Source organism: Pseudophryne corroboree, unplaced genomic scaffold (genome assembly GCF_028390025.1).
Source record: "Pseudophryne corroboree isolate aPseCor3 unplaced genomic scaffold, aPseCor3.hap2 scaffold_613, whole genome shotgun sequence".
Lineage (NCBI taxonomy): Eukaryota > Metazoa > Chordata > Amphibia > Anura > Myobatrachidae > Pseudophryne > Pseudophryne corroboree.
In genome coordinates, this window is record NW_026970209.1 from 136,809 (window position 1) to 151,438 (window position 14,630).

Below are 14,630 nucleotides of genomic sequence, written 5' to 3' on the forward strand. Positions count from 1 at the left end.
GTGTAATTCAATAAGTCCCATAACTGCACCTGGGGACCTAATAATTCCCCTACACCCAACTGGGTAACCTCATAGTTCAGATAGTCACAATTTTCCTCCATAAACAAAATCTGATCTCTGGGGCCCTCACTCTCCCTCCCCAACAATGTATTCCCTGGGAACCCCACTTCCATCACCTCTGGTGCATCAGGACAGTGGCTTCCCTCCCCCAAACATGATCCACGGGTATGGTAATTGTCAGGGCACAATGGGGATTCCTGCATGCCAGAAGTTTCTTCTGTGCTATCCTGGGTAAATGCTTCCTCCAGCCTGGCTGGCTGGGTAACTTGTGGGATCCTACTCTGAGTCTTGTATGCTTTGGCCTGGAGTACAATCTGCTCAGCTTCCTTGTGTGTAACCACCAACTCGACCATTGTTGTACTGGAACATGGATGTAGGTTCACCGGGACAGTGGCATTACCTTCTCTATTCACTGCTACATGTCCTGGCTGACCACCATTGTCTTGGTTAGAGTCAGTCATTTCACCTTGCACACACTGCCAGTCCAAAACACATTCAGGTGCCCTAGAGTAGAGCAACATGTTCCCTTCCAGTTCCTGAGCTGATGCTATTTTCACCAGGTCTGATACCTGGATTTTCTCTGAGTCATAGGGAAGATTCTGGCATTCAGACTGCAGCTCCTTACCATCAAGTTCACTGAATGAGAACAGACCTCCAGAATCTTCTGGGAGAGATACAATTGCTGGAGATACACTGGGCCCTTCCTGAACATCCTTTTCTGATAAAATAACTGGGGCAGCCATGAACATAGCTTCACAATAGGCCTCCCTCAGCCGAATATGCTGATCAGCCTGAAGTGAGACACTGTCTGCACTAGCCATGCTTATAGTTGGGACATTACCACCTACTGCTGCCCTCGCAGAGATCTCCTCTTCCACCTCTGCCAATAGGAAGGTATAGTGCATCTTCTCCTGGGGTGTTTGGATGACAGACCCCACTCCCTTCTCATTTTCAGTAGCCTCCCCCAAACACAACACTGTAAATGGCTCAATAGCCAGGACTGGTTGGTGCTCACCTGAAGGATTCCCTTGGAGGCTCTGTTGCTGAAGTGGTGGTCGGGTGATAGTAGCGATTTCTTCCTCAATGTCTCGCTGGCACTCTGCGATGGTTTCTATATCCTCCAAACCCGCAAATGGCCAGTTGTAACACAGCTCAGACTGGTCACCAAGTGTTTTACTGCGACATTCCCCCAGGGACAAGAGAACGGGTTGCAGACAGTGCTTCCTTGCATCCACCTGGACAAGCTCATCCTTTTCCAGTGTAACATACTGGGCAGACAGTTCTTGATGCTCTCTCACTAAGTCCTCATCTTCCGTCTCAGCAACAGGGAAGTTGTAGTGCAGTTCCTCCTGGGCTGCCTGGATTGTGCTCACTGCTGTCTTCACTTCGTGTGCTTCCTTCCGTATAGACCACTGGGCAACTTCTTCCCTTGGGTATGGGAGAAGCTGTTGCAGGGTGCCTTTCCACATCCACCCTGTAACACTGGCCTCGCCATGCTGGGGTATTCAGGGGCCCCCGGTCCAATGCCACTTCTTCTGGCTCTGTCCGGGAAGGCAATTTACTCTGCACTTGCTCTTCCGTCTCTGTATATTGTATACTTTGTGTCATTTGGGCCACTGTGGCGATCACTTCCTCCCTGAATTCCTCAAACTCTGGCTCCCCCAGCAGATTCCATGTGGCTGCTTCACTTCTGCAGTGCATGAACGCATTCCCAAGATGACACAACTTGTCCTGTATGCTGGATACTCTCCACCTGCTGATTTCCCACTGAGCTTCATTCCAGTACTCCCAAATGTACTGCATTTTGGAAACTATAAATAAAAGATCCGGCTTCTCAGCCTGCCGATATGCTGACAAACTTCCAACCACAAGCTCCACTGCCCTGGTTCCATTACTGGTCTCCTCCGCTGAGGCCTCGACCATATCCTCCTCTTCCTCCTTATCACAAGGGTGCTCAACGTCCCATTGAGCCAGTTTTCCAATTAGGGATTCCTTGGTATCCACTGTATTAAACTCAATCCGTCTTGCTCGACAGAGGTCCTGTAGTTGATCCTTCTTGCTGTAACGGTAGCATAGCGGGGCGGAATCCATTGCCTGCTGTGGTTTATACCTTTCTGCTGGTGTCTTGAGTGATCCCACTGCTGCCGCCAAATGTGAGGATATTGGGTTCAAAATCACTCAGTCACGGTGGTAGATGAAAAACCAACAGTGGTTTATTGACAGAATAGGTTATAACACAGTTCAGCACACTTCTGTGATCCAATTCTACACGGCAATCCATCCTGGAACTCCTGACAGAACATTACTTCTTAGTCAGTCTCCTGCCACTCTCTCCCTCTGTCTCACGTCCCATCTTTTCTATTATCAAAACCTTGTCTTTCCTACAAAAAGGCGACACCCCCAGAACAGTTTCAGAGCAAACGTACTTTTACATGCCTAGGCATGTCCCCTAGGCCACAATAGATGTTAACTAAATTAACCTTACTTAATCTGATTGTGTGGCCTGGAATCCATTGTGTGGGGAAGAATGAGGGGGGTGTATGGCCTGACATCTGAGACTGGCTGTATCTTCCCAGACAGAGCAAATACACAGGTTATCTGATCGTCACATGGGGAAACATTATTTTACAAACTATAGCAGAATAACCAATACATTCATATATATATATACATTGAAAACATAACTGTACCCTTGTAACAATAACATCATACAATATAATACAATATTGCCTAACATATAACTAATAACATATTGGCAATTGATGAAGTCCATGTGTAGGACCAGGGCTAGGAAAGTAACCACGTGTCTTTTACCACTGAGCGACATGACGCGCCAGCTGTGTCATCACATGTCGTCACAGTCTGCTTAGAAGCAGGACACCCAATCTTATTGGGATCATAAAGGACAAACAGCGCATCCGATTTCCTGTGACTAGCTGTCCGCTTCACATATATCTTCAAAGCTCTCACAACGTCCAAGGACTTTGAAGAAGCCGAGGTGTCAGTAGCCACTGGCACCACAATAGGTTGGTCGATATAAAATGTAGACACAACCTTAGGAAGAAACTGATGGCGCATTCTGATCTCAGCTCTATCCTCATGAAAAACCAAGTAGGGGCTCTTGTGTGACAATGCCCCGAATTCTGACACACGTCTTGCTGATGCCAAGGCCAACAGTATGACAGCCTTCCATGTAAGACACTTTACATCTAGCTCCTGTAAAGGCTCAAGAAAATACGATTGCAAGAACTGTAACAACACATTAAGATCCCAAGGTGCCATAGGGCGGTTGGATGTGCAGAACCCCTTTCAAGAATGTCTGACAAGGCCGAAATCTAGACCGTTATGGAGCCTAGGTGTAGGCCCACATCCACACTAGCTTGCAGAAAGAGGAGGAAACGCCCCACTTTAAACTCTACTGCAAGAAACTTCTTGGATTCACACCAAGATACATATTTTTTTCCAAATCCGATGGTAATGCTTAGACGTTACTCCCTTCCTAGCTTGGATCAGAGAAGGAATCACCCTGTTCAGAATCCCCTTCCGAGCTAAGATCTGGCGCTCAACTTCCATGCCATCAAACATAGCTGTGGTAAGTCTTGATAAACAAATAGCCCCTGTTGCAGCAGGTCCTCACAAAGAGATGAGGCCTCGGACCCTCTATGAGTAATTCCAGAAAATCCACGTACCAAGCCCTTCTTGGCTAGTCCAGAGCAATGAGGATTGCCTGAAGCCTTGTTCTTTTGATTCTACTGAGAATCCTTGGGATGAGTGGAAGTGGAGGGAACACATATACTGACTGGAACACCCAGAGTTATCAGCGCATCTATGGCCACTGCTTGCAGGTATCTCGACCTGGAACAGTACCGCCTAAGCTTCTTGTTGAGACGAGAGGCCATCATGTCTATCTGAGGTACTCCCCACTGGCTTTTAACCTCCTCGAACACCTCTATGTGGAGGCCCCACTCTCCTAGATGGAGATTGTGTCTGCTGAGGAAGTCTGCTTCCCAGTATTCCACTTCTGGAATGAAGATTGACAACAGTGCTAATACATGTCTTTCTGCCCAGAGAATAATTCTTGTTACCTCTGACAGTGCAGCTCTGCTCTTCGTTCTGCCCTGTCAGTTTATGTAGGACACCGCCGTTACATTGTCCGACTGAACCTGAATGGCTTTATCTCTTAGAAGCTGTGCCGCTTGTAGAAGGGCATTGTATACGGCCCTTAGTTCCAGAATGTTTATTGGAAGGATGGCTTCCTGACTTGACCACTTTCCTTGGAAGTTTTCCCCATGGGGTGACTGCTCCACAACCTCTAAGGTTTGCATTTGTGGTTAGAAGAATCCAATTTTCAATCCCGAACCTGTGGCCTACGATCAGGTGAGAAGTCTGCAGCCACCAGAGAAGTGAAACTCTGGCTTTTGGCGACAGGCGTATCCGCTGGTGCATGTGAAAATGTGATCTGAACCACTTGTCCAGGAGATCCAGCTGGTAGAATCTTGCATGGAATCTTCCGTACTGCAGTGCCTCGTAGGAGGCTACCATCTTCCCCAGAAGGCGAATGCACTGATGAACCGATACCCGGGCTGGCTTCAGGACATCCAGGACCATTGACTGGATCTCCAACACTTTTTCCAATGGAAGAAACACTCTATGAACTTCCATGTCGAGTATCATCCCCAAGAAGGGAAGTCTCCTTGTCAGCTCTAAATGTGATTTTGGAAGGTTCAGAATCCATCCATGATCGTGAAGTAGATGAGTTGAGAGAGTAGTACTCTGCAACAACCTCTCCCTGGAAAATGCTTTTATCAGTAAATCGTCCAGATATGGAATTATGTTCAATCCCTGCTTGTGGAGGAGCATCATCTCTGCCATGACCTTGGTGAACACCCTCGGTGCTGTAGAGGCCAAATGGCACTGCCTGGAACTGATAGTGACAGTCCTGTAGTGCAAACCTTAGATAAGCCTGGTGAGGCGGCCAGATCGGAATGTGAAGGTACGCATCCTTGATATTAAGGAATACCAGGAATTCCCCTTCCTCCAGACCTGAGATTACTGCTCTCAGAGACTGAATCTTGAATTTGAATACCCTCAAGGGTTCAAGGATTTTAGGTTCAATATCGGTCTCACCGAACCGCCCTGTTTCGGTACCACAAACAGATTGGAGTAATAACCCCTGTTCTGTAGTTGAGGTGGAACTGGAACAATGACTTGTGTTTGCACCAATTTTTGAATAGCCTCCTGCAGGATTGTACTGTCTTCCTGAGAAGCTGGTAAACCTGATTTCATGAATCTGTGAGGTGGGAGTTATTGAAACTCCCGTCTGTATCCCTGGGCAATAGCTTTTACCCAGGGGTCTAGGCATGATGTCGCCTAGATGTGACTGAAATCTTTTAACCTTGCTCCCACCTGCCTGGTCTCCAGGCAGTGAGGTTCACCATCATGCCGAAGGTTTTGAGGAAGCAGAACCTGGTCTGTTCCTGGGAACCTGTCACTGCAGGTTTTCTGGATTTTCCTCAACCTCCTCTAAAGGATGTGGAGGAACCCTTGGACTTCTTTTTAAGCTTTGCAGCCCAAAAGGATTGCAGTGTAGGTGTAGGATATGATTTCCTAGCCGGTGTAGTTGCGAAAGAAAGATACGTCGACTTACCTGCAGCTGCCTTGGATATCCATGTAACAGGGACTCACCTGTGAAGAGCAGGATCTCCACTTTTCTTGGATTCTGTGTTAACAAGTCCATTGGTGAAGCCACAGTCCCCTGCCTGCCGAAACTGCCACAGTTGTGGCCCTTGCATTAAGCAGGCCAATTTCCTTCATGGCCTCCACCATGAAGCCTGCGGAATCCTGTATGTGATGTAAAAAGATGTAAATGTCACTCCTATTCATGGAATCTAAATCATCTAGTAAGGTGCCTGACCACTTTACTATGGCCCTAGAAATCCACGCACAAGCAATAGTGGGTCTCTGAGCCATTCCTGTAGCAGTGTATAGTGATTTGAGCGTAGTCTCAATCTTGCGGTCAGCCGGCTCCTTTAAGGAGGCTGTACCAGGAACAGGTAAAACAACTTTATTTGACAATCTAGACACAGACGCGTCCACAATAGATGGGTTTTCCCACTTCTTCCTATACTCCTGAGGGAAAGAAATGAACAGCCTTTTAGGGATTTGGAATTTTTCCTCTGGGTTTTCCCAGGTTCCTATAAATAGGGAGTATAACTCCTTTGATGCAGGGAAGGTAACCGAGGATTTCTTTTTTACATTAAAATAAGATTCCTCTTCCTGAACAGGAACCTTCTCAGTTATCTGCAAAATATCCCTAATGGCCGCAATCATAGCTTGTACCCCTCGGGCAGGAGCTGCATCTCCCCCCAGATCCACCTCACCGTCCCCTGTATCTGAGGCATCGGTATCAGTGTCAGCATGCATTATCTGGGCCAGTGTACGCTTTTGTGGATACGTGGGTGGGGTGAGAGGCGCAGTTGTGGGGGCTGAATCCCTATTCATCAGATCCTCCACAGACTTTCTCAAAAACTGTGTCTCTTTCTCAGTATGGGATAATCTGGTAGAGATAGTTGATATCATACCCCTTATGGAGTCCACCCAAACGGGTTCAGACCCAGAAGCCTAAGGTGTACTGTTTTGAGTACACAGCAGGGACTTCCCTGGAGAAGATAACACTCTGCAGTACAAGACACACAAGGGGTCATTGTGACCAGTTCGCTTGCTGCTTTTTGTCACAGCCGAGCGAACGGGTCCCTACTGCGCATACGCCGGCCAGGCAGCTGAAGGCCGTATCAGGGATACAATTGCCTCTGCCTGATTGACAGGCAGAGGCAGTCGCTAGGCGGGAGGGGGCGGAACGGCGGCATTTGGTCGCCGTTTTGTGGGAGCGGTCCGGCCAACGCAGGCGTGGCTGTACCAAACGGGTGGTGGGCTGCAGCGAGCTGTGGAGCGATGACAAGCTCTCGGCTAAAGCTGTGCTGGCCGGGAGCGATGCCTTTGCACTTCTGTGGGGGGCCGGCACTGACATGCAGGGCGGACTAGCCCTGTGCGTCCCCCCGCATGTCAGTGTGATTGATCATAGCTGTGCTCAGAATCACCCCCACAGTCCCCTGACATGGTAATGTGAGATATATGCGCACACACACACAGGAAAATGTCAGCTTCCCCCAGAGTACCTTCAAAGAGTCACAGAGTATGAGGAACCAGCCACACAGCGCCCTATCTGGCTAATAGTATAAAAGCCCGGTGCTGACTAATTACCCTTAATAGGGTAGCTAGTACCATTTAATTACACTTCCCCCTCTATAACCCCCTGGTACCGCAGAGGTATGCTGGAGTTGTCTGGAGGGGTAGCGCATTCCCTGTCAGCATCCTGTGGTGAGATCTGCAGAGAGAAAATGGCACTAGTGAGCTGCTGGGTCTGCCCTGAGTGGAAGCCCCGCCCTTTTGTTTATACTGGCCTTGTGGTATTATGTGTGACAGCGGGACACAGCCCCAGTCAGACCAGTGTAGGGTAGTCTTGCTGGCTCAGAACGCCCCTCATAGCGCTGACATACAGTTAATATGTTGCTGAGCCTTCCAGGAGCGCAGCCTGAAACCAGAGCTGCGCTCCCACCATTGTGCCACCATACCCACCGGCGACCCACTAACCGGGAATCCGGCGCTGTACTCACCACTCTTCTGGCTCTGTAGGGGTGTCAGCGTGCTGCGGGAGTGTGCGGTCACCATAGTGGGGGTTGCGGACATTTCCCTCAGGAGCTCAGTGTCCTGTCAGCGGAGTAATGGAGCCAGTAACTCTGTATTAAGTTGGTCCATTCTCCCCCCCAAGTCCCAGAAAGCTGGCAGACTGGTGCCAAACAGCCTCCTGTAAAATAACACTCTAGAAAACAATAAAACTAAGAAAACTCCTAGGAGCTCCCCTAGCTCTGACCGGCTCCTCCGGGCACATTAACTAAACTGAGTCTGGTAGGAGGGGCATAGAGAGAGGAGCCAGCCCACATTGTGAAACATTTAAAGTGCCCATGGCTCCTAGTGGACCTCTATGACATAAGAGAAATATTCTTTAAAGCAGAAACAATTCAGGTTATGTTTCAGTTTTGCAGATAAGTAAAGCAGATACATATCAGGAGCCAAAAGCCTATGGGGGTCATTCAGACCAAGCCGCAATAGCACCACGCAGCAGTCTGCTGGTGGTGGCAAAATGCATGTGCGCAGCGGCTGCTCAGACACACATTGTGGTCGCATCCCTAGGGGTAAATGCGGGCGGGCCAGGACCATTTTCCCGGGGGGGCTGCGTGATGTCACATCTGCGGTCATCTCTGATTAACCCCCTATAAGCTTCCAGAGTGCACCTCATATCTCATCTTTTCCAAGTTACCACAAATGATACGAGATCGGTAGCAGCACTACTTTCAGGATTATTACACAGAACACACATAAAGGCTGACACTGCAAATAACAGTAACATACAAGGGATTAGACATAAGGAAGCATAATAATCATTAAGTCTTATTATCAACGGATTTTGTACTGGACCCATATACCTCTTTACTGCCTCCAGCACCCCCTGGTACTGCACTGCGGCCATCTGCCCTGTCTTCCCTACTACTTCCATCCGTCGTGTCTCACCCCACTACTGCCACCACCCTTTCGCCCCCACTACTGCCACCTGCCCTGACTCCCCCAACTACTACCAACCTTTCTCCCCCACTACTGCCACTCACCGTCTCTCCCCACTACTGCCATCCACCTGCCTCCCCCTTCTGACACCGCCCTGACTCCCCCACTACTGCCACCCACCCTGTCTCCCCCCACTACTGCTACCACCCTGTCTCTCCTCACTACTGCCACCCACCCTGTCTCCCCCAACTACTGCCACCCACCCAGTCAAGAAATCCAGAATTTAATTCTCCTGGTGGCTGCGAACTGTCGCATGCCCTGTCTCCCCTCCCCACTACTGCCACCTACCCTGTCTCCCCCCTGACATTTCAGCACTGCAGGTGGAAGTTAGAAAGCAGGGCAGTAAGGAGGCAGAATTTGCTTCTGGTACCATGGACCCTGGTCATGTAGGGCTGGGAGTCAGTAAGATTATGTAATATAGTCCCCATATTACAGGCAGCCGGTGAAGGGACCAGAGAATGGGTGTTATGTGGCAGGAACGGGCTGGTTAGGTAACAGCCTGGCTGCTGCATTCTGTACAAGCTACAAACGGTGCAATTATTTTGCTGGGAGACCCAGGTAGAGGACATTGAAATAGTCTATGCGTGATGATACAAGTGCATGTATGACTGTAGGTAGATCTTCTGAGGGAAATAAGTGCTGGAGTCTGGCTATGTTCCTCAGATGAGGATCTGATTGTGGCTGATACCTGATGTCTAAGTGTCACTCCACAATCCAGGAAACCAAGATTCCACACAGGATCAGTATTTTGTAACTCTGAACGCCCAAGCGTTGGTTTGCAAAGCTGAGTTGTAGCCCTGCCCTATGACGGTGAGCTTCTATCATGTGTATCTGTTTCACCAGGACTGAGTCACAGTCAACTGGCATCACCCACACCTGGAGCTCAGCTAGACAACCATTTAGGAATGGTACTGGGTTCTCAGTACCCGGAGCAAAAGACAGGTCATCTGTATAGCAGTGGTAGATGAGGGCATGACATCTGATTATTTCACCCTGCGGTAGCATGTATATTGCAAATAGCATAGGAGATAGGATAAGAACCACATGGCAATGATGAGTATACTCCAGAATATTAAAATGGTTCCTCACCTGAGTGATGTCTATTGTGTGCAACAAGAGCTGATTTACTTCTCAGAGTATGGAAATGGCTTCTCATTTGTGTGACTTCTCTGATGTATAACTAGATGTGATTTACTTAAACACCATTTCCCACTAAGAGCAAGAAAATGGCTTCTCACCTGTGTGACTTCTATAATGTTTAATAAGATCTGATTTGTGTCCAAAAAATTTCCCACACTCAGAACATGGAAATGGCTTCTCACCTGTGTGACTTCGCTGATGTGTAACAAGTTGTGATTTCCGTGTAAAACATTTCCCACACTCAGAGCAAGAAAAAGGCTTCTCACCTGTGTGACTTCTCTGATGTTTAATAAGATCTGATTTATTTATGTGCAAAACATTTCCAACACTCAGAGCAAGAAAATGGCTTCTCACCTGTGTGACTTCTATAATGTTTAATAAGATCTGATTTGTGTCCAAAACATTTTCCACACTCAGAACATGGAAATGGATTCTCACCTGTGTGAATTCGCTGATGTATAACAAGATGCGATTTCCGTGTAAAACATTTCCCACACTCCGAGCAAGAAAATGGTTTCTCACCTGTGTGACTTTTCTGATGTCTAACAAGATGTGATTTCTGTGTAAAATATTTCCCACACTCAGAACATAGAAATGGCTTCTCACCTGTGTGACTTCTCTGATGTTTAATAAGATATGATTTATGTGCAAAACATTTCCCACACTCAGAACATGGAAATATATTCTCACCTGTGTGACTTCTCTGATGTGTAACAAGAGCTGATTTCTTTATAAAACATTTCCCACACTCAGAACATGGAAATGGCCTCTCACCTGTGTGACTTCTCTGATGTATAACAAGATATGATTTCTGTGTAAAACATTTCCCACACTCAGAGCAAGAAAATGGATTCTCTCCTGTGTGACTTTTCTGATGTCTAAAAAGGTGTGATTTCTGTGTAAAACATTTCCCACACTCAGAACATGGAAATGGCCTCTCACCTGTGTGACTTCTCTGATGTATAACAAGATACGATTTGGGTGTAAAACATTTCCCACACTCAGAACATGGAAATGTATTCTCACCTGTGTGACTTCGCTGATGTTTAACAAGATGCGATTTCTGTATAAAAGATTTCCCACACTCAGAACATGGAAATGGCCTCTCACCTGTGTGTCTTCGCTGATGTGCAACAAGTTGTGATTTCCGTGTAACACATTTCCCACACTCAGAGCAAGAAAATGGCTTCTCACCTGTGTGACTTCTTTGATGTTTAATAAGATCTGCTTTGTGTCCAAAACATTTTACACACTCAGAACATGGGAATGGCCTCTCACCTGTGTGACTTCTCTGATGTTCAATAAGATATGATTTATGTGCAAAACATTTCCCACACTCAGAACATGGAAATGTATTCTCACCTGTGTGACTTTGCTGATGTTTAACAAGATATGATTTCCGTGTAAAACATTTCCCACACTCAGAACATGGAAATGGCCTCTCACCTGTGTGACTTCTCTGATGTATAACAAGATACGATTTGGGTGTAAAACATTTCCCACACTCAGAACATGGAAATGTATTCTCACCTGTGTGACTTCGCTGATGTTTAACAAGTTGTGATTTCTGTATAAAAGATTTTCCACACTCAGAACATGGAAATGGCCTCTCACCTGTGTGTCTTCGCTGATGTGCAACAAGTTGTGATTTCCGTGTAACACATTTCCCGCACTCAGAGCAAGAAAATGGCTTCTCACCTGTGTGACTTCTCTGATGTTTAATAAGATATGATTTATGTGCAAAACATTTCCCACACTCAGAACATGGAAATGTATTCTCACCTGTGTGATTTTTCTGATGTCTAACAAGATATGATTTGTATGTAAAACATTTCCGACACTCAGAACATGGAAATGGTTTATCACCTGCCTTAGCTGCCTGATGGGTGATAAGCTTTGTGTTCTGTGTAAAACATTTGGCATCTATAGAACAGGGAAACACTGTATCTACTGTCAGAGCTGTAACAGATGCACCAATATCAGAGTGATCAGGAGAACATTCCCCAGGATCAGAGGGATCAGCTGATAGAGCTGGATGTATAATTGGGGTAATGGGGTTATCTCCGGGAGATTCCTGTCTACTGTCATTATCTTTTATGTCACAATCCGGGGATAACATTAGATGTCCTTCTGAGATATTCCTGCTTGTGTGTCCATCTGCTGGAAAGAAAACACATTATGGAAATGAGACATTTTCTGTAACAATATTAATCTTGTAAACAATAGGAGAAGACGACTCTCTGGGACACTTAATTGTAAATGTGTGTGTATAATAAAACATAACTTTTAATGAAGGCTTTATAATATTGTGTCTCAGACGATCATTGTGTCCACCCTCCTGAGAACACTCACAATAACAAATGTAATATTATAATAAGACTTAGATATAACTCTCTCTTGTACTGGTAACTAACCATGAAGTATATATGGAGATGTAGTCACTCGCCAAGTCCTATGTCAGCACCAATGTAAAACAATGGATGGGGAACATATCGTATGAATTGGAGATTCTAGATGAACAATAACATCAGTCATATGAGCTGATGGATCAGAGAAATGTCTCCTAACGTTACTCCTGGAAGCATTGGTAAGGTAGCATTCCTTCATGTGTGTGCTCATACGCTGGTAAGCCTGTACATGTGTTACTTACCCTTATATAAGGTATATTGTTGCAGCAGAGTAGGTGTGGAACAAAGTACTTTACATGCAATACACCATATAATACCCTGTAATCATCATCATCTGCTAGGTTATAATCCACCTCTTAAACCCCCATCATCAGTGTCTTACCTCTATTCTCTCAATAGTAATAAGGATGATGTGTGTATGGTAAGTATGATATAGAGAATTACATATCAGAATCTATACAGCTGCCACCATACTTCTGCTTTTCATATGTGTGCTACTGGCAGCAGTGAACATCTGAGTGAGAGTGCAGGAAAGACTGCAAAGTCTGATGAGAAAGAGATTGGATCTGCCTTTGTAGGGATGTACCACACCTATCACCCGTTAGTATATAAAATAATAAATAAGAGGGGCCTGAGTCCATCCAGACGTGCTTTCTGGAGTACTCCTCACTAAGTAGCTTCTTATCTACCCTACCTGATAGCTCTCAGCCACCACTGGGACCAAGACCCAATTTATTAAGTCCCCCACTCCTACTGTGCAAAAGCCACTCGCTCCGCTCACTCCGGGCACTGTTCACTGCCGCAGCCTAGTGACGCTGCTGAAGTCACGGGCTGTAGTCTGGGGCTATGTGCGCCCAGTCTTTCCTGCACGCTCCGGACACCTACCTTGGAGGAGCTTTTGGCTCAGGAGGGAGCACTTGCTCTCCCAATCACACAGGTGCACAGCTCCCACTACTTCTGGGGACAGAACGGGCTGCCCATAGTCACTGGAGCCCGGTGGTGATATTGGGAAGTGAGGTGGCTGCCATTTTGGATCATGGCGCCCGGCCATCACATGCTTTGGCTTCTGCTTTCAATAAGGTGTAAAATAAGATTTTACTCACCGGTAAATCTATTTCTCGTAGTCCGTAGTGGATGCTGGGGACTCCGTAAAGACCATGGGGAATAGACGGGCTCCGTAGGAAAAAAGAAAAAATGGGAGCGCAGGATGAATCCAATAAGTATTTTTTATTAAAATATTGTTATATCAACCACATAAAAGTACAGTGCATGAACTAGCCTAAAAATAATGAACAATTAATAATGTATAAATATATACAAGACTGCCGTATCTCCTGAACCAATATGAATAAGAAAACCTTTAATAAACCCTAATTAAGGGCTGCATTGATGCTTCATGAAAATCAGCCGTGCGTCCACGGGCTGAAGTATTTGTAAAAAGGAGACTGATGAAAAGTGCCTTTGTTATAAGTCACTGTTAGAGTGTACACTCTCTTCTCCTTGTACACAAAAGAACCTCATTGGCAAAGAGTATCCCAGTATTGAACTTGCGGACAACCGTGCTGTATTATTAAGTAGCAGATAGACAGTGATGGTCAAATTCACTTTGTAGTATGTCACCTGATGTGAGAGCCTCTCCGTCAAAGGCGCTGTACTGAGCCGGGTTTGCAGCGGCTCTATGCAGTGAAAGTACAGCTGATCACATCACCAGTGAACCATCCAGATGAACACGGTTGTTTTTCTCCGCTGAAGGGTACTGTACCAATTTAAACGTGCAGCAGTGCAGAAAGATTGAAGCAGCAGAGTCCCCAGCCGCTGGTGGAAAGTCCGTTATAATTGCGGCTACGGTCCACTCGATATATGCGGCTCACAGAGTATCAGGAGAATGCAGCAGTCAAATGAAGTCCTTCAATGGAGTACCTTAACGCGTTTCTCGGCCTACAACGCTGGCCGTTTCATCAGAAGGAAATGAATAAAAAGCTTTTATCATCACTGTCGATTTGCCATTTAATAATACAGCACGGTTGTCCGCAAGTTCAATACTGGGATACACTTTGCCAATGAGGTTCTTTTGTGTACAAGGAGAAGAGAGTGTACACTTTAACAGTGATTTATAACAGAGGCACTTTTCATCAGTCTCCTTCTTACAAATACTTCAGCCCGTGGACGCACGGCTGATTTTCATGAAGCATCAATGCAGCCCTTAATTAGGGTTTATTAAAGGTTTTCTTATTCATATTGGTTCAGGAGATACGGCAGTCTTGTATATATTTATACATTATTAATTGTTCATTATTTTTAGGCTAGTTCATGCACTGTACTTTTATGTGGTTGATATAACCA

General features: G+C 46.2%; 2 protein-coding genes across 2 annotated transcripts in view; one reads left to right on the top strand and one right to left on the bottom strand.

The window, feature by feature from the left end:
* Positions 1–14,630, top strand: part of LOC135035818 (oocyte zinc finger protein XlCOF6-like) — a 238,389-nt gene that overhangs the window by 76,602 nt on the left and 147,157 nt on the right. The window lies entirely within an intron of this gene.
* On the bottom strand, positions 9,329–13,338 carry LOC135035820 (gastrula zinc finger protein XlCGF26.1-like). Its single transcript, XM_063954373.1, has 3 exons — positions 13,173–13,338; positions 10,234–11,628; positions 9,329–10,145 (listed from the first exon to the last, which is right to left on the bottom strand). The coding sequence occupies exons 1-3, from the start codon at positions 13,336–13,338 to the stop codon at positions 9,952–9,954; spliced, it is 1,755 nt and encodes a 584-aa protein (XP_063810443.1). The 3' UTR covers positions 9,329–9,951.

Excerpts from the sequence above, each read along its gene's own strand:
- LOC135035820 (XM_063954373.1), bottom strand. The coding sequence starts at position 13,338 with ATGGCCGGGCGCCATGATCCAAAATGGCAGCCACCTCACTTCCCAATA. Across the intron at positions 11,629-13,172 it reads GAGCCAAAAGCTCCTCCAAG|AATGTTTTGCACATAAATCA; the intron begins GTAGGTGTCCGG and ends CTGAGTGTGGGA. Across the intron at positions 10,146-10,233 it reads ACATTATAGAAGTCACACAG|GTGAGAAGCCTTTTTCTTGC; the intron begins GTGAGAAGCCAT and ends GAAGTCACACAG.